General features: G+C 37.7%; 1 protein-coding gene across 13 annotated transcripts in view; it reads right to left on the bottom strand.

The window, feature by feature from the left end:
• The window catches only part of LOC123608530 (muscular LMNA interacting protein), a 250,015-nt gene that overhangs the window by 98,871 nt on the left and 123,729 nt on the right, over positions 1-27,415 (bottom strand). For 9 of the 13 annotated variants that reach the window (XM_045498558.1, XM_045498559.1, XM_045498562.1 and 6 more), the window contains exons 4-5: positions 15,080-16,645; positions 2,804-2,875 (exon numbers count right to left, since the gene is read on the bottom strand). In XM_045498558.1, the coding sequence (XP_045354514.1) occupies positions 2,804-2,875; positions 15,080-16,645 (1,638 nt within the window). The remainder of the gene's footprint in view (positions 1-2,803; positions 2,876-15,079; positions 16,646-27,415) is intronic. The other 4 variants (XM_045498567.1, XM_045498560.1, XM_045498563.1 and 1 more) reach the window with 2 other exon arrangements.

The following is a 27,415-nucleotide window of genomic DNA, read 5'->3' as shown; positions in this document are numbered from 1 at the left end:
TTATTTTTTTTAATTTTTTTAATGTCTATTTTTGAGAGAGACAGAGTGTGAGTGGGGGAGGGGCAGAAAGAGAAAGGGAGACACAGACTCTCAAACAGGCTCCAGGTTCTGAGTGGTCAGCACAGAACCGGATGTGAAGCTGGAACTCAAAGGGAGATCATGACTTAGGCTGAAGCTGGATGCTTAACCAACTAAGCCACCCAGGTGACCCCCAGATTTTTTTTTCTTAAAGCTACAGAACATGAAAGGAGCACCATAATATCATTCAAGAAATATTAGTGAAAATGGAAATAAATGCTGATAAAATATAAAGATAAGACTTTTGTTATTTAAAAATTCTTACAAATTAAAATTCCTCATTAAGGAACACACGTCATGGAAAAGCCAACAAGAAATAAATTAAATTATACAAAGGCTCTAAAGAAAAAACAGACATATGCCAAGTTTCATGACCTTTGAACAATTCAAGTATTTATGGTCCAAAACCAACTTATCTTAGCCAAAAGACAATTATCCACACTAGTGTTTCTCCACTAGTGTTTCAATTCTCCCTAGAAAAACACTATTTTAAATTAGACATCATGACATTTATATTCTGTTGTGCTAAAAAATAAAAAATAAAAATATGCTTCCTAAAAGAGTAGGTCTTTTGGGGAGTGAGGGTGGGGGAGAGGGAAAACGGGTGATGGACCTTGAGGAGGGCACTTGTTAGGATGAGCACTGGGTGTTGTATGTAAGTGATGAACCCCAGGAATCTACCCCCAAAACCAGGAGCACACTTTACACACTGTATATTAGCCAATTTGACAATAAATTATAAAATTTAAAAATTAAATAAATAAATTTTGACTTAAAAATAAATGAAGAAAAATATTATGAAACATAGACTTCTATTTTAAAATGGTATTGCAGTTCTGTTTCATTAAAAAGAATAAATTATGTAGACAATATCCTTAAACATAAATACATACATAAATAAAACACAAAACCTCTCCTATATGAAACTGCATCAGGCTCAATACATAGTGATGCCACAGTACACATTTATGGAATGGGTTTGTGATGAAATTGGAAATTAAACTAATGGTTTTTCATTTTTAATGACCAACTAATAGGTTATAACCTCTAAAATCCATTTAATTGGAAGAAAAGAGAGCTGGTAGACAGAGATTCTGGAACCAATAATGATATCCAGCCCTATCTTACAAAAGTCTTCCAAGAAGAATTAACTGTAATTTCTCTAAACAGAAAATGGATACAGTGGTAGCACACAGGTATGGGAGAATGTGCTAGGGTAGGTAAGACAAGTATGATGGAGGGACAGCGACAGGTGTCTATTCTCTTTGCCTGGCCGGCTGCTGGGAGGAGAGTTTCTCCCATTTCTGTGGAGGGAGACACTGTGACCAGATTTCAGAAACTGTCCGTCTAAAATGGGCAGAGGGTCTGCGGTGAGAAAATATTGCCGCTATCACTCAACGTGACAACCCAAGACAATAGGATAAGGGACAACTGGCAAAAGTATCACCTCCTGCATCCTCCTGAGCCTCCTAAAGTCAGTGTTTTAGGCCCATCTCATCTTTTCATGAGCTAAGAAAGGTAGGGATTCAGAAGAGAAGCTGGAGAAAACGTTGCAGATCTCTCTGCAGCCCAGCAACTCCTCAACCCCCTAGTTGAAAGCATTCAGACATATAGAGCGTAGACTGGGCCACATGTGGATAATTGGGAATTAGCTCTCAGAGATATATGACAGCAGAGGTGCTGCCCACCAATGCCCACCTATACGCTACAAAGCATCTCCCACTAACAGTTACTACATTTTAGACAAGAGATCATGCAAAGATTTTATTTCCCAGATCATAGTGACATAACAAGAAAGTATATTCATAAATCAGTGGTCAAAATACCACCTGGTTGGCAAACATTAACATTTTGACAAATGATAATAACAGTATTTGAAATATTATAATTACGCCGAAGAAAATAGGCTTAATGCACTGAGAGGTAAGTTGCTTAAATAAATATCATAAAAATAACATGGAGTGAATAATTTCATACACTTGGTAATTGATTTCACTTCCATTCTGATATAATCCTCCATGTGGCTTTCATTTGAGCATAGGTAATGTGCTTATTAAACAAGAGGCTTTAATTTAATTTACCTACTGAAGCAGGAGCCTGTAATTTTATAATTAATGACTTTTAATAGCAAAGCAAAAATGCCCTAAAGGCATGTGAAAGCAGCTGGGTCACTAGAAGTGATCTCAATCCTCCCTCCGGTTCATGGAAGGAGGATCAATGGCTGGTGAGAATGGACAAAGAGGTTTAGCCCATGCCGGGATCAAAGCCGTTACGTTGGATACTCAGCTAATACATTTCCACCCTATGGAAGCCACTACTAGTGACCAAGTCTTGACCAAGTCGCCCACATGTAACCCCATTTTACCTCACTCTTTTGATCAGTGTGAAAAGAGGTGGAAGCTCTTGAATACAACAATCACTTAAAATTCCAAAGGACAGGGGTGTATCAAAATCTGCATCAGGTTTTCCATGACTGCTTTACAATGAACTAGACAATTCTGGGCTCATATTTAGCCTCTGGTGATAAATTCTATGCTCATATTTAGTGGCTGGTGATAAAGCAATGATGTGTCAAATTCTATTCACCAAGATGCTTTCATCATGTCACCCTAAACTATGAGCAAATTTTAGTAAAAGCAGAACTTTAAAACAGACATTTTTAGAACATATAACAAAACTGACACTAGAAACATAAAAATCCCTCTGCTTTTGAACCAACACTGACCTTCTGTTCCAAAAGCAATGTGTTTGTAGGGATTGCTGCAAAAGCCTTGTAGCTTGACTTGGTCTTGTATTGCTAGAATGAGTAACCAGAAAGCAAGAGTGGAGATGAAAAGAGGGAAGAATAGAACATAATTTTAGACTAGTGCTACCAAGTTAAATGACAGGTTATCAAATGAAGAAAACAGTTATTACAACTTGTTTTTGACAGAAAACAAATTAGCTTACCATGTTAATATTTTATTAGAATGAGAAAAAAAGAAACATCACAGTAAAATATCAGCCTAGGGATTATAGGCAATTATGTGCTATACAGTTTCAGAACTTAAAAACATCCATTTCTGCAAAGTTATATATAAATATCTCATGAGCAGTGGGCCCCTCATAGTCTATAAATGTGAGTGGGCTTTTTTTTCCTTGATCCTCAAAGGAAATTGGTTCTTTTTTATAGTGCCATAATTAACAAACATTCTTCCAACAAATTTAATTGAACTCTTGATACATTCTCCTGCATCATTCATAAAAACAAGGGTCAGAACACATAAAATTTACCATCAGTGTTTATTAAGTAGCATATTGTGAATAGAAGTAATATCAGCAATTTAATTCCATAATGAAAAAGCTAGAAGGCCAAACTTCTGATCATAAATTCACCTTTTTATTTTTTTTTATTAAAAAAAAATTTTTAATCTTTTTTTTCATTTTTGAGAGAGAAACAGTGTGAGCAGGGAAGGAGCAGAGAGAGAGGGAGACACAGAATCTGAAGCAGGCTCCAGGCCCCAAGCCATCAGCACAGAGCCCAACACGGGGCTCGAACCCACAAACTGTGAGATCATGACCTGAGCTGAAGTCGGACGCTCAACCAACTGAGCCATTCAGGTGCCCCATAAATTCACCTTTTTAAACATCATCATGTCCTGCTCTTTCTAATACAATTATATTAATGAATCAAATGCTAAAACATCCTGAGCTTTTAATAAAACTCAGAGTAATATAGTTTGGGAGTATTTGAGAGAGAGGGTAGAGCATGAGGAAGTTGTATGCATCAGGATACTATGCATAATAAAAAGCCCAGTTTTGATATTGCCCTGGGTCCCAAGCTGCTTAACTAAGTTCAAGGCTCCTATCACTTCAAAAGCCCCTGTCTCAGGCAGCTTCCCCAGAGGGCCCAGACCCAGCTAGAAATTGGCACGCAGCTCTAAGCTGTCTTAGTCCCCTGGAAAGCAGACCACAGGATCTACAGAAGAAGACATGATAGTCAAATAAAATAAAACCTGTGAGTTTTATAGATATAATTGAAGTAATCTTCCTTTAAAATAGTGTGAGGAAGGTAAGAGGCTGGCACATTCATTTTCCTTATAAAGCGGGTTAAGTAGAGAAAAATCAAAATGCCAGACTTGGAGGAAAAAAGTCTCAGGGCCCTTCAAGCCCTGGTTTCTATACTGACCTTGCACTACTATAATCTACATAGGACATATTTTGGGTAAGAACTGAAAATGAAATGCCATCTCTTTGTGCAGAATAACAGCTGGCACTTATTACTAGGCAAATTAATTTTACATTTACTTTTACAGAAGCCCTATAACTACAGAACCATTAGGGAAAGGAGGCATAGTGTGGCTAAGTGACTTGCCTAAGATAGTCCATAAAGAACAGAAACAGGTATGGAACTCAGGCCTTTTTGCCTCCTTTAGAAGATATATTTGCTTCCTCTAGAAGATAACATTTTCTCTCAAAGTATACCTAAGCAGACAAGTAATACATAACATTACAGCATTAATACTCCATGATGGTTTTATGAATACTTAACTCTAATAATAGTTGTAATAATAATAATAATAATAATAATAATAATAATAATAATAGCTAATAATCACTATGAGCCAGGTACCATTCTAAAAGCTTTATGTGTATTATCTCTTTTAATTATCACAACCAAGCTATTAGGTAGATTATATTATATCCAGTTTATATATGGAAACTAAAGTACACAGATGTTAAGTAACTTATTTAAGGTCACTAGGTAGTAAGTCATAGCTGGGATTTGGATGCAGGCACACTAGTCAACAATTGTGCAATTATCTACCATATGCCCTTGCCTCTCATTGCAGGACACACAATAATTTACAATGTTTGTTCTTCTATCCCCAAATGCCCTAAAGTATATAGTTGGACAAGCCTTTACAAAGAGATATATTGTTAACACACACATAATGCCACCGAATCTTAGAATTAGATGTGATCTTGAGGGCCATCTGGCTTAACACCCTCATCTAAGACACGTATCTCTTTGATCAATCCTCTGTTCAGCTACCACATGAACACTTGTCTATCTCCCAAGACAACATGTTTAGGCCTCATTGTTGGAATTGGTACAAAATTCTCCCTTATACTGAGCCAGATGTACTTCCTGCTACCTTACTCCATTGGTCCTTTCTCCCCACCTTAGAATGATGACACATGTGAAGAGCTCCCTTCTGCACGAGAGTGGTATTGCTGTTTCCTCCAACCCATCCTCACTGATCCTCAGTTGAAGATTTCACTATCCCCATCACTTTCTTCTGTCAACATTCCTTTACATTTTGAAAATGTGTGCACTTAGCGAGATGTATTTTTAACACAAAATAGAATATAATCATCACCTCTGTGACATCTATTGATAATAAACTCAATTAATACAATGAAGATGATAGTAACTGGAACTGTCTCCTTGCTTTTGTCATAAGTGAAGAATATACATACAGGAGAGTGAAGTTGGAGTCATTTCATATTGTTGGATCACACTGAGTATGCTACCACCTAAAATCCCTAATCCTTTCATCTTTTTTTGTTTAACATTTGTTGAAATTAAACTCCATCCTGCAGTTATGTTATTCTTCTCTAGATCCCAAAATAGTACTTCAGGCATTATGTCTATCCCATTTCATCTGATCAGTTTTGGTTTGTTATTGTAAACTATGAAGATAAGAATTTTTATAATTATTTCATCAACCATTTTGTTAGGCATGTCATTTTTATTCATTCAAGTCATATACCAAGGATCAGGACCTCTTGCCTCCTGGGTTCTACCAACCTGGTGGACATCAATCTATCCTGTAAATCTACTTGGATATGGCAGTTCAACTAATGGATTCATTCAACAAAATATTAATGATTATCTACTTTGTGACTTATATTGCTCTAAGTACTACAGATTCAGCAGTGAACAAAACATCCAAAGCCTTTGCTCTCTAGAGCTTAACACTAAGCTTACACCCAAAGAGACAAACCATAAGCCAAGAAACAAAAAAGCAAAAGAAATATCCTAGCGAGATAAGTAATAACACAGAAAATTAAAATAGGATAATGGCACAGAAAGTAACATGCAGGATGCTTTAGATTGGGCACTCAGAACAAATCTGAGTTTGGAGATGTCATTACACTTCACAGATCTCTCTTTATTCATGACATAGCAAAAAAAAATCACAAAAGCTAGAATTTGGAAGGCAATCCAACAGACATCTGTTGATTGAAAAAAATGTCTGACTTTCAGTCATAACTGCTTCTGTAAACAATCACAAACTAAGAATATAGGCAATCATTTTCAGAATTTACCTTCCTCTTTTTTGTGATAAATAGAACATATGGCTCGTTTCTTCTTCTGGCAAATCTCTTATCTCCCATCATTTACAATACAAGTAGAAATTTGGTTTGTTTGAGATACAGTTTATCTAAACCAGGAGATAGGAACTTAGAGCATATAGATATTTCCTTCTAGTTCCCATCTGTGGGGTTTTATGTGTGCTTAAGACATATGTAGTCTTTCCTTTTCAGTCTGAAAATCATTCTTGTTGCCATTAGAGATACTTTTTGGGTTCACCATATTTCTTCAGGTTTCTCTTAACAATATTCTAATTTGGAATATAGTTTTTCTTTAGCACTCCAAGTCTTCCAGGTGTTAAATTAAATTCACTGGTTCCCTCTCCTTGGTTTAAAATTACAAATTTCTCTAGTCAAGGTAAATATAACTTGAATAGTAAGTTGTAGTAATACTGGCTGGAATCACCATCAGCTAATCGTAGAAAGTAGAACTGACCAGCCTGACCCTGAATCCAGAAAACATTCAGTGATACCTATTGTATCTCTCCAATTTGTAATCTATGTTTTTGGTCAACATTCAATAAATATTTCTTAAATATCTACCACATAAAGGGGCAGAGTAAAGTTTAGGTTTAGAAAAGGAAATGGTATTTTACCCTAGAAGTTTTTTCAGAGCTAATCCTATTTATAAATTCTATTTATCCTAGATAATTGCAACATAAATCCCAAGTATGAAAGTGAGAACAGCAAAAACACACCTTTCCCCTTCAGAAAATATTTCTCACCATTATCACATCCACTATTGTTGATGGCTAAAATTCCACCACAGGCTCCAGTAATAAGGACCCATGAGATTTCAAAGCAAACTATATTAGTTGCCTTGAGAATTAGAAATTTGAACTCATGGTTACACTTTAAGTATAGGTGAAGGGCAGAACCTCAGATTACATGAACAAGAGAGAATCCTGAATAAAAGAGCTTCCCTACCACCAGGGCCAACTTCTCTTTCCTGAAGCATCCACAAGTATAAATGAGAGCATCATCATTCTAATTTTTTTAAAAATTTTTAATGTTTATTTGTTTTTGAGAGAGAGAGAGAGAGAGAGAGGGAGAGAGAGAGAGAGAGAGAGAGAAAGAATGAGTGGGGAAGGGCAGAGAGGGAGGGAGACACAGAATCCAAAGTAGGCTCCAGGCTCCAAGCTCTCAGCACATAGCCAGACACGGGGCTTGAACACAGAAACTGAACTGTGAGATCATGACCTGAGCAGAAGTTAGACGCTCAACCTACTGAGTCACCCAGGCACTCCAAGAGAGACCTTCCTGTTCATCAGTGACCATGCATGTACTGCCTGAGTCAGAATCTCCCTGAGACAAAAGCTTAACCCAAGCCCTGATCCAATTGCCCAGAGACCTCCCTTACATCTGGATTACTGGCAGAGTATAATCTCTATGATTATCCTGAGAACTGAAGCAGTGGGGAAGGGGTGGCAGGGCAGGGAGAGGGAGAAATTTCCTTGAACAACTCTCTTCCCAGTAGCGGTCTCCATGGCTGATTTATCTGTCTGTGTTTCTAGTACTCTAAATATGCAATATGTTATTGTATTACAATATTTTGCCATCCCTATTAGCCTGATAGGTCTTTTAGAGAAGATATTTTATACAATTTCCAATATCGTATACCAACCTGGCAAAGAACAGATATTCAGCGCATATTTGTTGACCTAACCTGAAGTATTTTATTGAAAATTACAGAAAGATTCAGAGGACATGAAAAAACAAAATTTTAGTTCCTCATCTACTGTTCAAGTCTTAGACAAGCCTGGCTGATTAGAGACCCTCTTCCCACTTCAAAGTATGCCCCGAAGGCATTTCTAATATATTAAATTGTCAAAGTCCTTCAATGAAACGAAGTTTCAGGATTTGAACTCTTGACCGTGAATCCCTATTTTATTTATTTATTTTTAGTTTTATTTTTTAATGTTTGTTTTTGACAGCGACAGCACGAGTGGGGGAGGGGCAGAGAGACAGGGAGACACAGCATCTAAAACAGGCTCCAGGTCTTTAGCTGTCAACACAGAACCTGATACAGGGCTTGAACTCCAGACCAGCAAGATCATGACCTAGGCCTAAGTGGGACACTTAACCCACTGAGCCACCCAGACACCCCATCCCTATGTTTTTTAATACCTTGCTTAAGTTAAACTGCACAAGTCCCTCCCTGAATTAAAATGCAAAAATTCCTCAAGGGATAAAAAAGGTTTTTGTCAATTACTGACACTTGAGTGTGAATCACTGCTAAGCACAATTAACAAAGGCTAGCTGGAGAGAAACAAAGGGAATGGGACCCAGAATTGGTTAGTACAGAAATGTAAGTGACACATAGCAGGGATGGGAGAATCATAGAAAATCTAGACTCTCCACAAAGGCACCAAGAATTCTGTAGAAGAGGTGAAGTAAAGAGGTGGAGGAGGAACAAAAGGAGAAAAGCAAACAAGAAGATACATATACCTAGTTTCAGCTGTTCTATCATTTCACCTATGATTGTGAAGGTTTGTTACCCTACCTACAAAATATATACAGATACATCATCTTCACCTTCACTGCTAGAACCTCACCAGAGCCATCATCGTCGCTTGCCTGGATTGTTCCAACAGACCCCTAAATTCTCCTTCCTTCAGCTTTCACCCTCTTACAGTCTATTCTTAACACGGCCGCAATAGACAAGATTGTGCCAATTATCTACTCAAAACCCTCTGATGGCTTCTTACTCAAATTAAAAATCAGTGACTAAGAAGTGGCACACAAGACCTCACAGGACCCAGCTCGCAGTTACATGTCCCTCTGACAATCTCAACCTCCTTATACGAACTCCACTCTTGTGATACTGGCTCTCCTACCTTTGTACCTGCCAGGCACTCTCTGGCATCAGGTATTTTTCCTGGCTATACTCTCTTAAGGAGCACCACCCCCTTCAATGTCACCTTCCCAAAGGAACCTGTCATGACCGCCAGTATAAATTTGTGACACTACCCCATACCCTGCTATACTTTTCTCCATCTATCTAACACACAAGAAAATTTACTTATGGCAGTCGGGGAGGTGGAAGTGGTCATTGCTGACTGTTTCTCTTCTGCCCAAGACCTTTCTGTGAGCAAGCATTTTTGCAATTTGTTGCAACATCCTCCTGACTTTGTAACGTGTCTTGAACATAATAAGCACTCAATGCACATCGATTGCTTGAACCAGATTGACCATTTTAGCTCATGGGGGTACATTCCATATTGCTCATGTCCCAGATTACATGTGGATCAGCAGAAATGGAGACAGTCACATGGAGACTATTGTCACCAAGTTTTCAGGGTGATGTAATTGAAAATGTTTTGATGTCTTCAAGGAATGAGGTTTATAAATAAAACACCAACTATAAAAGGTCATGAAACATTTAAAAGCTCCCAATTGATCCCTAAACTATGTGTCCAAATAGCTGTAAGGCCAAGACAGGCACATCACTGGAGCTCTCATAGTCAGAAAAGAGCTTCAAATCATCTTCAGTAAGTGGCAAGATGTTTAAAGTTTTGAGGTAAGGGCCTCAAATCCCCTTAGGGAACACCATGCTAACTCCCTAGGAGAAAACTTTAAATTAGGTTATAAATGAAGGCCAAATATATTGGGAACCCAAATACAACTCCGGGAATTAATTTTATGATATTCCCTTTCCCAAGGGGCAGAAACGTCTCAAACAATATAGATGTTAATCAAAGAGTAGACTGAACAACATCCAGAGAGATGCTCATCCTGTCTAGGACCATGATTATAATGTGAATTAATATTTTAAAACTGTATCTGAAATTAAAGTATATCAATTATACCATACTAATGTAAACAGATTCAGAACCTTAAGATTCTATCTATAAAAAAGAAATATCAAGCATGCTTCATATCTGAAATTAGCTCAGTATACTCTAGCTGTTCCGTTCTATTTCAATATCAAAGGACAGTAGGGCCCACACTTTGAACTAATACCCTTCAAGCATTCATGTTTTAATTTGATGGCCATTTGTATTCCAGGACCTCTTTCCTTTTGGGATCTGGCGCTGAGTGAAGCTGATCTAAATCTGAAGCTCTTTGACTTCAAAGAGAGCCCTGTGCTTGGATTAGCACCACAGTGGAAGGAACAAGACAAGAAACAATCCATAGGAGCATATGAGTTCTTTGATATCCCAAAGCTTTTGTCTGTTTCCTCTTATCAATCTATAAAATAATCTTAGCAATTCAAGCAAAACTAGTCAAACATCAAAGGAAACTGGGGTAAGATTTATCTATTCCAGCATCCATTTTAATGAATTTTTTATACTCAAGTTACAAATCCTGCAAATAATAGTTTGCAATTAAAAAAAAAAAAAAAGGTAGGCTGATTTTTACCTGGAGAGATAAGAGCAAGAAGCAAGGAAGAAATAAATATAACTAAGAACAGCATGTCTCAGGGAGCAACTATTTTTTGCAGAAGTTATCATGAATTTTGCCCATTATAAGAAACATTTTTTGTTCAATAAAAAGGGTAAAAATAGATAAATTATCATGGTTCCTGATATTTTCATGTTCAGCAAATTTATCATGCACTTCTATAAGCATGATGTTTTTACCTTAGGAATTAAAACTAAAAATAAAGCAAATGTTGAAAATTCTTTAATATTGGGAACAGTAAGTGAGCTGTGGGAGAACAGATCTTCAACAAACTTGATTTTAGGACAAAAAAGAACTTGACTTGATCAAAAGCCCTCTGGGCTCACCCTTTTCCAACTCTCCAAAAAAAACAAGACAAAACGTGAACTAAGCAGAATAAATCACAAAGAGAAACACTCAGAAGAAGCCTCTCAGGTAAAATCACTTTTCACAAAGGTAATGAATAATTTAAACATATTGGCAGTATGGTTTAAGAAATAATTGTTAATAAATTCAGGAGACAGTACTGTTTACATCACCAGGTTGTTTTTAATATATCACAAATGAATTCCATAGTCACACAAATGTATTTTTAGATAATCACCAGGTCATTTTACCTCAAATAAATAAGTTTTGATTCAGAATTATAGAAAATGTTAAATTTTTCTCCATCCCATATGCTTTGAAAATGTAAAATACAAGGACTAAATAATTTCTAAAAATACATTTTTTAATGTTTTGGGGTTTGGTTTTTTTTTGGTTTTTTGTGTTTTGTTTTGTTTTTTTTTACTATTTATTTTTGAAAGACAGAAACAGAGTAGGGGAGACAGGGGAAGGGCGGAGATAGAGGGAGACACAGAATCTGAAGCAGGTTCCAGGCTCTAAGCTGGAGCACAGAGCCAGACGTGGGGCTTGAACTCATGAAGATCATGACCTCAGCTGAAGCCGGAAACTTAACTGACTGAGCCACCAGGGGCCCTAAAAATACATTTTTAAATGACCCAAACATTATAGAAATTTATAATTCTGATGATTCCATAATGATGATTTCTTTCATGAGAATTATTAAATTAGGCTAAAATGATTATTAATAGGAGTTATTGCTTTGTGTTTGGTATATAATATGAAGAACATAGTACTGCCAACCTCATATTGTCATAAAAGTTAACTGACATAATTGTTTCCAACTTTTTTTTTAATGTTTATTCTTTTTTGAGAGATAGAGAGAGACAAAGCATGAGTGAGGGAGGGGCAGAGAGAAAGAGACAGACACAGAATCCGAAGCAGGTGCCAGGCTCTGAGCTATCAGCACTTAGCCCGGCATGGGGCTTGAACTCACAAGCCATGAAATCATGACCTGAGCCGAAGTTGGATGCTCAACAGACTGAGCCACCCAGGTGCCCCTGACATAATCTTTTCTAATTAATTTTTAACTGTTTTGTATATTTTATATATAGAAATTTTATATACAGAAAGCATGTGGTAGCTCTTAAAATAATTATTATTACAATTGTCACTGTTTAATAATAAGCCCAATCTTCCTATGTCTTCACATAAACTCCTCTGGGTTCATCTTCTGTATATTTGGTCAGGTTATTCACTATTTCTGAAATGCCAGCTCCTTCCCTCCTCATTAAGCTAAATCCTAAACATTTCCCACAGGCCTGCCATTTGTTATAAGTTCCCTCACTAACCATATCCCATAATAATAGTTCTATTACATTGAATTCAGTGAGCAATTGTATATAATATGTACTATACTATATTAATATTACCCTATACTTGTTTTCTAGTTTTATTATGGATTTAATAACTCTATATAGCTTCTCCACATCATGTATCTGTATATTTTCTTCTGCTGAATAAAATTTCTTTTTTAAGGACAAAGAATTATCTCTTACTTTCCTTAAAACACACATACACACAAACACACATCCCCAAAAAAGCTAGTATGGTGGTAGGCATACAGCAGAAGTTTTATGCATGTTTGTTACGTTGAATTGTACCGCAACATCATTAATACGATAGATTGGACGTGATAGGATTTGACTTGAGGGTTGTTTTATCTTTCCCACCCATCTTAAGTTCATCATTCAAACAATGACAGAGTTGAACACAATCTCCATGGAATTTGGAAGTTCTCGAACTGCTACTTGATTGCACTGCCCTAAAAATTGTAGTCCCCACCCACCACCCCCCCCCATACAGGCACTTCAGAATTTCATTTGAGTCATACAACAACCAAATTCTGGTTCTATACGATCCACATCCTAAGTACTTGAGAATAGTTGGGAAGCTGGCACGCTCTAGAGCAGAGTTGCCCTTCTACCAGGAAAAAATGAACTCTATGAATTACATCTTCATATGTTTCCCTTCTCGTATTAAAACAAATGCCAGTCTTCAGAGTATAGGGTTTTTTTTTTATAAGTTTTTTCATTTGAATAAGGTTGACACACAATGTCACATTAGTTTCAGGCGTACAATATGGTGTCTGAACATCTCTATCTGTTATGCTACGCCTACCACGTGTCACCAGCTACCATGTGTCACCAAAAAACACTGTAACAACACCGTGGACTATATTCCCTATGTTGTTCCTTTCATTCTCATAATCTACTCATTCTATAACTGGAAGCCTGTATCTCACCCATTTCACCCAACCTCCTCCCCACTTCCCTCTGACAACCATCAGTTTGTTCTCTGTATTTACAAGTCTGATTCTTCTTTTTAATTTATTTTGTCATTTCTTTTGCTTTTTTAGATTCTACATATGAGTGAAATAATTTGGTATTTCTCTTTCTCAGTCTGACTTATTTCACTTAGTATAATACCGTATAGGTCCATTCATGTTGCTGCAAATGGCAAGATCTCCTTTTTTTACAACTATATAATGTCCGTGTGTGTGTGTGTGTGTGTGTTTGTGTGTGTGTGTGTGTTGCATCTTCTTTGTACCTTCATCTGTAAATGGACACTTAGCTTGCTTCCATATCTTGACTACTATAAATAATTCTGTAGCAAACATAGGGGTGCATATATCTTTTCAATTAGCATTTTTGTATTCATTGGGTAAATATCCAGTAGTGGAATTAGTGGATCATATTGTATTGCTATTTTTAATTTTTTGAGGAACTGCCATACTGTTTTTCACAGTGACTGTACCAATTTATATTTCCACAAACAGTGCATGGTACCACATTGTTTCATCTATATGTGGAATCTAAAAACAAAGCAAAAGAAAAGACAAACAAAAAACCAGATTCTTAAATATAGAGAACAGATTGATGGTTGTCGGAGGGGAGGTGAAGTACAAATTTCCGGTTATAAGTTATATAAGCCACAGAGATGGAAATACAGCATAGAAAATATAGTCAGTAATAGTCTAAGAGCATTGTATGGTAACTACACTTATGTGGTGAGCACTGCACAGTGCATAAAACTTTTGAATCAATTTGTTGTACAGCTGAAGCTAATATAACATTGTATGTCAATTGCACTTCAATAATAAAAGTAGAAAATAAAAAATAAAAATAATAAATGAATGAATGTATGCCAGTATTCCATTCTTGCTCAACGGGCTGCTTCAGAGCATTTAGAAGTCAGTATTTCTCCTCTCTCAATTCTATTTTCTTATACCCAGCCTACCTACCCTTTCAGTATTTCATAATTACTAAGTATTTAGAGTTCAAAATAAATCAAATATAATATTCACATATAAAGGAAATTTCTATTTCTTTTTGCTCTATATGTATATAGCTAAATCCATACTGGTATGGATTTTAGGTGGTGCTCAGGGGGAGCAAAAAAGAAATCAACCTGGTAAAGGGGGAAATTTTTACACTTATCCTGTCTACTATTCTCAGTACAGGCTGTTTTGATGGACAATAGGGTCCATGAAATTAAATAATCGGAAATTTATCATAGTCTCAAATTCAAACCAACTGCTATATATATCCATCCCATCTTTGTGATCAATGATATAACTCATTATGCCTGAAGAAAAAAAATACCTTGGAGTCATAGATATAAGAAGTTACTGTAACAGGAGGATTTGTAAAATCAAAGAGTTTTATCAAAACATGCACATTTTAGATAGATCATAATTCACCTACACATTAAAATATACCAAATCCTAGCTCTACTTACACTTTCTATAACTCTTGTAAAAGCAGAATGAATAGCATAATTATTTTTCCTCTGGAAAAAAAGATTCTCCCATATTTCAAAATAAGCATGCACCATGCAACATGCAAAAGAATACCTTGGGTTTCTTATTTTCAGGGCCTGTTGACATGGACAGTGCATAAGGTGAAATCAGCTCCTTGGTTCTTGTTAGAGAGATGGGAGGTGATTGGGTTGAAACAGATGACCTGTGGTTGGATACTGAGCTTTCAGATTTTCCAAGTCTTGAAGGCAAGGTACCACTGCCACAATTTGGGTACAGCGTTGGACTGAGCTGGAGCGCCTGGGTCGGCAGATTAGCACGAGGGAGAGGGGAGGACCCCAGTTTGGGAAGAGAGGCAGAGCTAGCACTGGAGACAGGGGTTGAAAGAGGAGTTGAAAGGTTCTGCCCCTGGCCACCTAGCTGTGGGGCTGCTCTCTTGGATCTGTTTATCAGGTTTGAAAGAGCTGGGGAAGGATGGAAACATTTCTCTGGAGAGGAGAGCATGGCTCTTTGGTTAGTGGGAGGAGATAGAGAAGATAATGCAGAGGAGACTGATGTAGGATGTATGTGAATATTCCTGGGCTTTTCTGGGCCCCTGAGGTCAACATCCTGTTTGCCCTTCAAAGAAACAGGAGGAACACTTGGTGGAACAGGAGGAAGTCTTGCAGAACTGGATGTATCAGTCTGTAGCAGGGAGACTGTTGGGTTGCTCTTCAAAGAAGTGGGTGACATTTTCTCTACATTCAAAGAAATGAGGCTGCTACTGTCATGTTTTGTGGGAGAAAGGGAGCATGCCTGAGAAAGGGGAGTAGATTTGGCCAGAAAAGGTAAGTGGAAGGATTGCTGCCTAAGTTCGGAAACCTGGTGTTCCCCCTGCTCTGGAGACCCTGCTCTCAGGGAGCAACTAGAGAGAGATTTCTTAGGTGTGGGTGGGGTTTGTTTTGCCTTTTGATCCAGAGTGAGTGTGGAAGAAGCCAGAGAGTTAAGAGAGAAAGTGGGACAGGATGCAGGGGAAAAGGGTCTTTGGTGAGAAGGATTTGACTTGAGGATGGCAGTGAGAAGAGAAAGCCGGGAGGGCACTGGGGATTTCACCCCTGACTTTGAGAGATTTCCACTGGATGACACTTGGCTACAGATAGTGGAAGAAGAGCCATGGAAAGAGGAGGTAAATGGTTTTGGACTTGGAGAGAGTGAATGCGTGACAATACGGACTGGTATGTATGAGGCCGAATTTGACTTCAGAGAAGCACTGGAGGATGGTGAAGGAGAAGTGGTTCCTGGGCTTTCTCTGGGGCTAAGGACGTGCGAACTTAAAGTTGTTGTCTTCTTCAGAACTTCAGACGCCAGTCCAGGTTTCTGATCTGCTGCACTCGGACTGGATAAATTAGAACCTGATAACTGAGTGGAATGGGGAAACTGTAACGTCGAGGAGGTGCCCTTCGATGCAAAAAAGGGTGAAGAGTGAGCAGAAGTTTGAAAATACGTAGCTGTTTCTTCCACCAAGGCCCCACTGACATCCAGCCTCCTAGTGTGGAATTCCTCTAGCACAGAGGCTCCGTCGAGGTTAACTGGGTCAGGTGGCGTTTTCTGATTAGTTGGAGAAACAAAGGAGAAAGCAGGTGGTTTACAGGCAAGCTGCTCAGAGGTAGTGGGAGAAGTTAACTAGAGGAAAGAGAAATAGACAGATTGTAATAGGAGATTACTTGTGAAACTATCAAAATATTCTTGTCACGTGTGTTTAATGCAAACAGTCCTATTAGTTTACACAAAACAGGCCCCTTAAACCTCCATAAAAATGGAAGAAATTCTGTTTTGCAAATGAGGCATTGCTCATTGCTTTAAATTTGAAATAAAATATAAATAAACTGTGAAGTGTTACATATTATGCCTCATTTATTCCCTGTAAGGACATTAATATAAAATTGTATATGGATGTTTCCATTTGGAAAATAATTCACTGACAAAATCTAAAATAGTTATCTTGACTTGGAATTGTGTGACTTGAAAAGATTTAAATCACCAAAGTAAGTTTCAAACTTCACTTTGAAAACTGAAATAGATTTTCTTCCATTGTAAAAATATAATAGTATATAATACAATAATATAATAATACAATGACTACAATAATATAATAATGATTACAAACCCTAACAAGTTTAACATGCTTAAAATGTTTAAAATTCTAAAAACTTGAGGTACTTCTACATGTTGTACAAGTTAAAAAAATGACCAGAACTCAAAAGATGCAGCACCCAACATCAACATGATCAACATCAACAATGATAAATTGAGATAGTGAAAGCAAGGCTTGAAATAAGAGAGCAAAAAACATGTTCCCTAATTATTTGCCGGAATGAACATTTAAAAAATGATATGGCTTCTACTGGAAAAAGATAGGTATGCTTTCATATCAAAAGAAGCCAGAGTACTTTACAAATGTAATCTGCCTTAAACAATGCAACCCACCAATCCCCTGACATATTAAAAACAAAACAAAACAAAACAAAATGAGAAAGAAGAAAGAAAGAAAGAAAGAAAGAAAGAAAGAAAGAAAGAAAGAAAGAAAGAAAGAAAAGAGGGGGAGGGAGGGAGGAAGGAAGAAAGAAACGATCATTTTCAATAGAGTCTAGTAAGAGCCTGTGAAATAACTGGGTGTATGTACTCTTGTGCTATTTTAAAGATCATCCAGTACTTTAAGACAGTACTAAAGACAAATGCTAAAATTATAAATGATTTGAAAGCCAAATCTTTAAACACAGGTCTCCCTGCAAAATTATTTCTTTGATTCTATCAACTTATAAGAGAATTCAGGAAATATCAGTTATTCAAAATGCTAATATTTATTAAATGATATTATACTATATAATATCTTATTGTACATAATATATATTGCCTTACATGGAAAGAAAATATATGACCCAACAATTAAACTTAGCAAAAGCCTGGTTTACAAATTCATTAAAAGATATTTCTTGATTTTTTGTGTAATATGTTAAGTGTCCATCAGACCTACTGTAAAGATTTTCATATCATATACTTTTGAATCCTGAAAATGTTTAAAACTGATAAATGCAAACAACTCACCCTAAACGTCTAAGTTTCAAGTAAACATACCTAAAATAGATATTTCGTTTTATGTGTAAATTCATATGTGTACTTGCAACACAGAATTCTTGTTACACAATTAACATTTGAATACATTGGCATTACCCAGAATATCTGAAAATCAGGGATAATTTGATAATCAAGCAGAATTCAATCAAACTGAGAAAGAAGCTTAACAATTCCCTCACATCAGCTTTACTTAGAAACAATTCTGCTTAGCCAGTGTTCATATAACTGATTCATGTGATTAGACATAAGTGAAAGTTCTTCTGTGATTATTTCCAATGATTGCGCTCTTCTCACAAAAAGAATGAAGAAATTTCAAGACTGTGTAGGGTGTCTTTGCATGTTATGCTATAGTTTTTTTTTGTTGTTGTTGTTTTTTTTTCAACGTTTATTTATTTTGGGACAGAGAGAGACAGAGCATGAACGGGGGAGGGGCAGAGAGAGAGGGAGACACAGAATCGGAAACAGGCTCCAGGCTCTGAGCCATCAGCCCAGAGCCTGACGCCGGGCTCGAACTCAGGGACCGCGAGATCGTGACCTGGCTGAAGTCGGACGCTTAACCGACTGCGCCACCCAGGCGCCCCATATGCTATAGTTTTTGGTAAAGAATTTTGTAAATTAATAACAACAGCCACAAAATTCCATTCCCTTTTCAGTAATATTTCCAGATAACTTCAATTTATACAACAAATTCATTAATTCATCCAGATTATCCATGAAATTATGATGTTAAAATCATAAGGCTATAATTTTGAAGGTCTCATTCAGAAGAAAAAACTGTTCCCTTCAACTTTCTCAAGACTATGGCTTCTAATTACCAAACATTCTACTGCAGTGAGTCATATAAATATTTCCATTTTGTTGCACTTTTGAATAGTTGATTATTGAAGAACTTCTAAGGAAACAACTCTGAAAAGTCTAAGAATGTTTGTTGTGTTTGTATTAACCTACATACATTTTTATTGTATTCTCCTATTCAATATATTAACAAGTATTTGCAATATATTTGTTTCTAATTTGCAAATACAGCAGATGTTATCCTAATTTACATTAATTAAAAAATACAGCACCATACTTTTATAAAATTCCCAGGAGTGAAGAATTATTTTTTTAATGAAAAAGATTCATTTTCCTAAATTCCTCTCAATGGGTTAAAAAAAAGTAGTTAAAGACATGAATAACTTTGTGCAGAAGGAAAGAATGTATACCTGTCAAATGCTCAGTCAGCTCAGAATAGGTCCTTCATTTACCACTACCCTATAGATCCTTTACCAGTGATAATTAACTTCTCTAATGATGTCTACAAATTTCTATCCCTTCATCCTCTTCCATTATAACATCTTGTTTTGTTTTCTAGGTTTGTTAATGATGCTCTAATTCCTTCTCCTCAAAGCTATTCTCTGTCTTCCTCGTCATTTATTTCTAACGTGATCTTTGTTGATCTCTTTGCTTTAAACACCTCTCTAAAGCTACCCTCAACTATGTTCTCCAATTCACAGCCTTCTTCTGATTCCTTGAGTTCCCTTACCATATACTTCTTCCAAAGTTATTCCTACCTTCTTCTTCTAGAAAGACTATCCTGAATTCTGGAATACATTCACAATAATCTCAGTAAGAGAAGATTCTTGTAGTGTTCTGCTCTCATCAAGTGGATGATATGAATGCTAAATCCACTCTTGGATCCTGTATAACAGAAGCCACCAGTTATTCTAACAACCAATCTCTCTTGTGGAGCTGTTATAATTTTAGTCAACCTAAATTAAGTGCTTCCGTATATATTCAATTTTTTCTAATGAGTCTTAGATTCCAAAGCATCTGAATAAAAGCAAGAGTGATTGATCTGCTGTCTGAATAGTTCCCAAGATTAGGATGGCACAAGAAACTGATCCATATAGTAGAGCTCTTGCTCCTAAATCTGTACAGCATGCAAGGTAAAAACTTTAGATTCCAGTTTGAGCTTATATGCAGTAATTACATTACAACACCTTGGCCTCCTAAACACACCTATTTCTGGGTCATCTCACTAATGAACACTCGTAATATCACTGGGCAGATAGATTCTCAGCCTTTCAAACCTTAACAATTTAAATAATATTTCTGGTATTTCTACCTCTAGTTGCACTCCCATTTAACCTAGCATTAGAGCAACTTTTTAAAACCTAATCCGGAGCACACCTACACTCAAGATGTCATCAAAACTTTCTCCATGTAGGGGCGCCTGGGTGGCGCAGTCGGTTAAGCGTCCGACTTCAGCCAGGTCACGATCTCGCGGTCCGTGAGTTCGAGCCCCGCGTCGGGCTCTGGGCTGATGGCTCAGAGCCTGGAGCCTGTTTCCGATTCTGTGTCTCCCTCTCTCTCTGCCCCTCCCCCGTTCATGCTCTGTCTCTCTCTGTCCCAAAAAATAAATAAACGTTGAAAAAAATAATTAAAAAAAAAAAAACTTTCTCCATGTATAATGTGAACTAAGTAACTTTCCTTCATGACAGAGCCCCTCTCTTGCTATCTCAATTCATCTCTCTCATCTCCTACTATTTTCCATCTCAGGTTTTAGAAATACTTTGTTCAATCTCAACCTCCGGCCAGTATTGTCAACATTATAGCTACCTTGTTCTTTTTCTAATCCACTTGCCAAATCTTCAATCTTAAATCCATCCTGCTGCCATTATGCTCCTACACCTAATCTACTTAAAGCGGCTATGAAAATAATAATAATAACAAAGGGCTTCCCGGGAAGATGGTGAAGTAGGAAGATCCTAGGCTCACTTTATCCCAGGGATACACCTAAATAACACCCACATCAGTGTCAATAACCCAGAAAAAGACCCAACGACTGGCAGAACAGACTCTCCACAGCTAATTGTAGAGAACAGGCCACACCAAAGAGAGTAGGGAAAGTAGAGACACAGTTGGGAGCCAAACTGACCCAGGGGACTGTCCTTAGGAGGGAGGGACACCATGAGTGCTGACAGGGGAAAGGAGCAGACCCCATACCACGTGCCCTGGGCACAAGGTACTTGCAGTGGGAAGAAAAATCCCCATAATATCTGGCTTTGAAAACTAGGAAGTCTAACTTCAGGAGTGCTTACAATCAGAGGGGCTTGACACCTGGAAATTTAAGAATCAGCAGGCTCAGCTCTGGGAGACCAGAAAAACAATAGGAAATTGAGTTCCAACCCTTAAAGAGACAGCACAACAAATAGCCCTGCTTAGACACAGCATAAAAGCAGCAGTTTGAAAAATGCCTGGAGTTGGGATGCCTAGGTGGCTCAGTCGGTTAAGTGTCTGACTCTCAATTTTGGCTCAGGTCATGATCTCATGGTTTTGTAAGATTGAGCCCTAAGTCAGGCTCTGCACTGCCAGTACAGAGCCTGCTTGGGATTCTCTTTCCCTCTCTCTCACTGCCCTTCTCCTGCATGCTCTTTCTGAAGATAAATAAACTTTTTTTTTTAATTTAAAAAAAGAAAAAGAAAGATTCCTGGGGTACACAGATTTGCTTACTAATCTCAGAGCATGTGCTGGAGAGGTAGGTATCTTTAGGAGACACCTCTAAAAATAAAAGAGCCTACCCCCCAGCCTACCTACAGGGATATGTGCAGGAACCAGCATAGAACAAACACTATCCACCTAGCTCACTAACAGGATGCCCCACCCTCCTGCTCTTCTGCAAACTCACCTCATCCAACATGCTCTTGGAGGGAGTCCATGCAAAGCCATGTTACAAGCATGGCAGTGTGAAAGCAGCCTTGAAAGGGGCCAGCACCACCTCAAAATGCCTCCTTCCCCAGGGAGGGGGAAGAAAATCACACACAACATTCAACTCTGGCCATAACAATGGGCTGGAGGCAGATATCTTCTCTAAGTGCAGGCAATACCCATCAACAAGCTTTGCAGAGAATAACACAGCAAAAGCACTCTGCTATTTAGTACCACCACAGCACTGGCAAGTGTCTTGTCTGACTCAACTCAAGCCCAAGGCAACACCAGACCAACCCACTAACAACATAGGGGCCTAATTCTGTCCACAACAGGCAAAGAGAGCCTTTGAAAATGACTAAGCTGAAGGCTCAGCCACAATAATAGGGGAACATGCAACATATATAAAAGACACTTCTGAATTTCCAGGTTCTGGTGAACAAGGGACACTGCACTGTGGGGCACTGCGGGCCTCTTTTTCTCAAGGCCACTACTTTCAAGACTAGGAGACTTATAGCCAACTTTGCTAACACAGAGAAACAGACAGAGAGTTAGACAAAATGAGGAGACAGAGGAATATATCCCAAATGAACAAAACAGGACAAAATCACAGCAAGAGAGCTAAATAAAACAGAGATAAATAATATGCTTAACAGAGAATTTAAAATAATGGTCATAAAGACTGTCACTGAACTTGAGAAAAAAGTGGAGGATCTCATTGTGACCCTCCACAAAAAGGCAGAAAATATAAACAGTAACCAATCAGAGATGAAGAACTCAATAACTATAATTGAAAGTACATTAGAGGGAATAAATAGTGGAGAAGAAGAAGTAAGAAGAACAGATCAGCAACCTGGAGGAAGAGTAATGGAAAGCAATCAAGCTGAACAAGAGAGAGAAAAAATAATAATAACAATAAATGAAAATAGATTAAGGGAACTCAGCGACACTATCAAGCATAATAACATTCACATTATAGGGAACCCAGAAAGAGAAGAGAAAGAAAAGAAGAAAGAAAATTAACTTGAAGAAATAACAGCTGAAAACTTCCCAGATCTGGGAGAGGAAACAGAAATTCAGATCAAGGAGATACAGACAGACCCCCAAAAAATTAACCCAAGGAGGTCTACACCAAGACACATAGTAATTAAAATGGCAAAAAGTAGTGATAAAGAGAGAATTTCAAAAGCAGTAAGAGAAAAGAAAACAGTTATGTATGAGAGAGACCCCATAAAGCTATCAGTGGATTTTTCAGCAGAAATGTTGCAGGCCAGAAAGGAGTGGCATGATATATTCCAAGTGCTGAAAGGAAATAAAACCCTACAACCAACGATATTCTATCCAGCAAAGCTATCATTCAGAATAGATAGAGAGAGGGGCGCCTGGGTGGCGCAGTCGGTTAAGCGTCCGACTTCAGCCAGGTCACGATCTCGCGGTCCGTGAGTTCGAGCCCCGCGTCGGGCTCTGGGCTGATGGCTCAGAGCCTGGAGCCTGTTTCCAATTCTGTGTCTCCCTCTCTCTCTGCCCTTCCCCCATTCATGCTGTGTCTCTCTCTGTCCCAAAAAATAAATAAACGTTGAAAAAAAAAAAAAAAAGAATAGATAGAGAGATAGAGTTTCCCAGACAAACAAAAGTTAAAGGAATTCATTACGACTAAACCAGCCTTAGAAGAAATATAAAGGGGACTCTTTGAGTGGAAAGGAAAGATATAAGTAGGAGTAAGAAAAGCTGGAAGCATAAAAGCAGTAAAATTAAGTATATCTATAAAAAGCAGTCAAGGGATTAACAGAAAAAGGGATGTGAAGTATGACACCATATACCTAAGATGTGGGGGTGGGGGTGGGGAGAGAAGTAGAAATTTCGTGCTTTTGCAATGGGTGCAAACTTAAGCCACCATCAAATTAATATTGACTTTGTATGTGTTAGATGTTATATATAATTCTAATGGTAACCACAAAGCAAAAACTGGTAATAGATATACAGAAAATAAAGAGAAAGGAATCCAAGCATACCACTAAAGAAAACCAGCAAACCATGAGGGCAGAGAGCAAGGGAAGAAAGAAACAGAGAAGAATTACGAAAACAACCATAAAACAAGTAACAAATGGCAATGAGTATGAACCTAACAATAATTATTTTGTATGTAAATGGACTAAACACTCCAATCAAAAGACACAGGGTAATGGAATGGATAAAAAAACAAAAATAATAAGATACCTAGGAATAAACTTAACCAAGGAGGTGAAAAACCTGTACTCTGAAAACTGCAAAACAGTGATAAAAGAAACAGATGACCCAAAGAAATGGAAAGACCTTCCACGCTCATGGGTCAGAAGAACAAATATTGTTAAATGTCTATGCTACCCAAAACAATCTACAGATTTAATGCAATCCCTATCAAAATTCCAATAGCATGTTTTACAAAACTAGAGCAAATAATCTTAAAATTTGTAGTGAACCACAAAAGACCCTGAATTGCCAAAGCAATATTGAAAAAGAACAAAACTAGAAGTATCACAATCTCAGATATCAAGATATACTACAAAGTAGTAGTACTCAAAACAGTATGGCACTGGCACAAAAATAAACACATGAATCTAAAAGAACAGGATAGAGAGCCCAGAAATAAACTCACAATTATATGACCAGCTAATCTTCAACAAAGGAGGCAAGAATGGGAAATGGGAAAAAGACAGTCTCTTCAACAAATCGTGTTTGTAAAACAGGACAGCTACATGCAAAAGAATGAAACTGGACACTTTCTCACACCTACACAAAAATTAACTCAAAATGGATTAATGACCCAAAACCATGAAAATTCTAGAAGAGAGCACAGGTAGTCATTACTCTGGCATTGGCCATAGCAACATTTTTCTAGAGGTATCTCCTGAGGCAAGGGAAATAAAAGCAAAAATGAACTATTGGGACTACATAAAAATAAAAAGCTTCTGCAAAGGAAAGGAAAGGAAATAATCAACAAAACTAACTTACAGCCTATGGAATGTGAGAAGATAATTGAAAATGATATATCTGATAGGGGGTTATGATCCAGAAAATATATATAAAGAACTTATACAACTCAACACCAAAAAAAAAAAGCCAATTAAAAATGGGCAGAAGACATACACAGATATTTCTCCAACACATCCAGACGTATGAAAAAATGCTCCACATCACTCATCATCATGGAAATTCAAATCAAAACCACCATAACATATCACCTCATACCTGTCAGAATGGCTAAAATCAAAAACACAAGAAAAAAGAAGTGTTGCCAAGGACTGGAAAAAAAAGAAACTCTCATGCACTGTTGGTAGGAACGCAAACTGGTACAGTCACTGTGGGAAACAGTATAAAAGTCTCTCAAAAACTTAAAATAAAACCAGCATATGATCCAGTAATTCTACTACTAAATGCAAACGATATGAGAACACTAAATGCAAAAGATAAATGCACGTCTATGTTTATTGCGGCATTATTTATAGTAGCCAAATTATAGAAGCAGCCCAAATGTCCACTGATAGATAGATGAATGGATAGAGAAGAAGTGGTACACACACACACACACACACACACACACACACACACACACATGAATATTACTCAGCCACAAAAAAGAATGAAATCTTGCCATTTGCAACAACATGGGTGGATCTAGAGGGTATAATGCTAAGTGAAATAAGTGATTTCACTCATACGTGGAATTTAAGAAACAAAACAAACCAACAACAAAAAAGAGATAATAAAAAAGAAAAAACAGACTCTGAACTACAGAGAACAAATTTCTCCCAGAGGGGAGAAAGTAGGGCTGGGGTGACTGGGGGATGGGTGAAATAGGTGAAATAGATTAAGAGTACACTTATCATATGAGCTCTGAATAATGTATAGAATTGTAGAATCACTGTACTGCTCGCCCAAAACTAATGTAACACTGCACATTAATTATACTGGAATGTAAAAAAAAAAAAAAATGGAGAAAAAAAGAAATAAAAAATAACACAGCCCTTTTGATTGGCAGGGCCACTGCACTTGACCTAGGAACTTGTCCCTTATGCAGATATCAGCTGAGAGTGGAACTGAATTCCCTGAACCTGTGCAGAGGAAGGCATCTTTCTCTCATATGAGCTAGAAGGCACTTTAGACTGGCATCATAAAGTTAAGGTCTTACAGTCTCAACTGGGCCCTGTGCCTGTCAGTATTTTGTTGTTGTTGTTGTTGTTTTCTTTTGTTTTGTCCTCAGCTTCCCATCCTGCCCTGAACAACAGGTCTTCCAAAAGTTAACACTCTCCATAAACCCTGTTCTCACCACTCCTCTTGTTGTACTCAATAGATGACCTAGATTCACTTTCTCCAAGGAAAACGGAGATTAACAGGAAAATCTATTGTTTTCTACATCTATTCTTATTCTTTCTCCTTCCTTCTAAGGGAAAATGTTGATTTTTCAATTGTTTAAAAGGTAAATTTTCCCTGTGTACTCTGAATCACAGCAGCTCTTGCCTTCTTTGGAATCTTATTTCATCAGTTATGCCCCTTGTGCTACGTAGCCATCCTTTTTCCTTTTTATTAGCTGTCTCATTTGTCTCATAAATATAAAGCAGAATGCTTCCAAACTTTAAAAACATAGTAATAAATATTATGCGGTAGATTATAAAAATGCCCCAGATTCTCTACTCTTTTCATAAAAAAGGCAAAGTCCTTTCCCACCCACCTCCATCTCAACTGGCCTTAAGACTTGTTTTGGCCAGTGGGACATTAGCAAATGTGACACAAGAAGCAATGGGTTGAAAGACACAAATGCCTTGGAGCTTACTGGCTTGCTGAGGACAGAACATCACCATGACGCGAATGCGCCCAGGCTGGTCTACCGGAGGATACAAAACCACATCTCAGCTAACCAGCTACCAGCTGACCGAGCAGCCAATTGCAGACAAGTGAACCACAGCAAAGATTAGCTGACCCTATCACAGATACGCAGAACCACCCACCTGAACACAGCCAAACTTCTCACCTGTAGATATTTGAGCCAAATAAATGTTAGCTGTTTGAAAACACTACATTTTTCTTGGTTTGTTATGCAGCAAATGCTAACTGATAAAAACATGTGCACACACGTGCACCAAGAGTTTTGTGGATCCTGTGCATCCCTTCATTTCAGACCCATGTTGTTTTCTTCTGACACCTGTACCATACAATCACTGTATTGATATCCTTACTTCACCCAACACACCTTAAAGAGACTTCCTAACGAGCCCCACCCTTTTATTATCCCCGCCTCTTTTCAAAGGAGCAGAATCCATGACTTGCTTCTAATAGAATGTGGCAAAGGTGAAGGCATTTTTCAGATGTAATTAAAGTCCCTGGTCAGCTGGCTTTAAGTTAACCAACAGATTATCCTGGGTAAGCATGACCTCATTAAGTGAGCTCTTTAATTTTTTAAGTTGATTAATTTATTTTGAAAGAGACAGAGGCAGTGTAAGTGGGAGAGGGGCAGAAGCAGAGGGGGAGACAGAGAAGCCCAAGCAGGCTCCGCACTGTCAGCATGAAGTCCAATGGTGGGACTCGAACTCGGGAAACCATAAGATCACGACCTGTGTTGAAACCAAGAGTCAGACGCTTCACAGATGCGCC

Source organism: Leopardus geoffroyi, chromosome B2 (assembly GCF_018350155.1).
Source record: "Leopardus geoffroyi isolate Oge1 chromosome B2, O.geoffroyi_Oge1_pat1.0, whole genome shotgun sequence".
Classification (NCBI taxonomy): domain Eukaryota; kingdom Metazoa; phylum Chordata; class Mammalia; order Carnivora; family Felidae; genus Leopardus; species Leopardus geoffroyi.
Note: the sequence above shows the minus strand (reverse complement) of the source record. Positions and strands in the feature narration are given on the sequence as shown.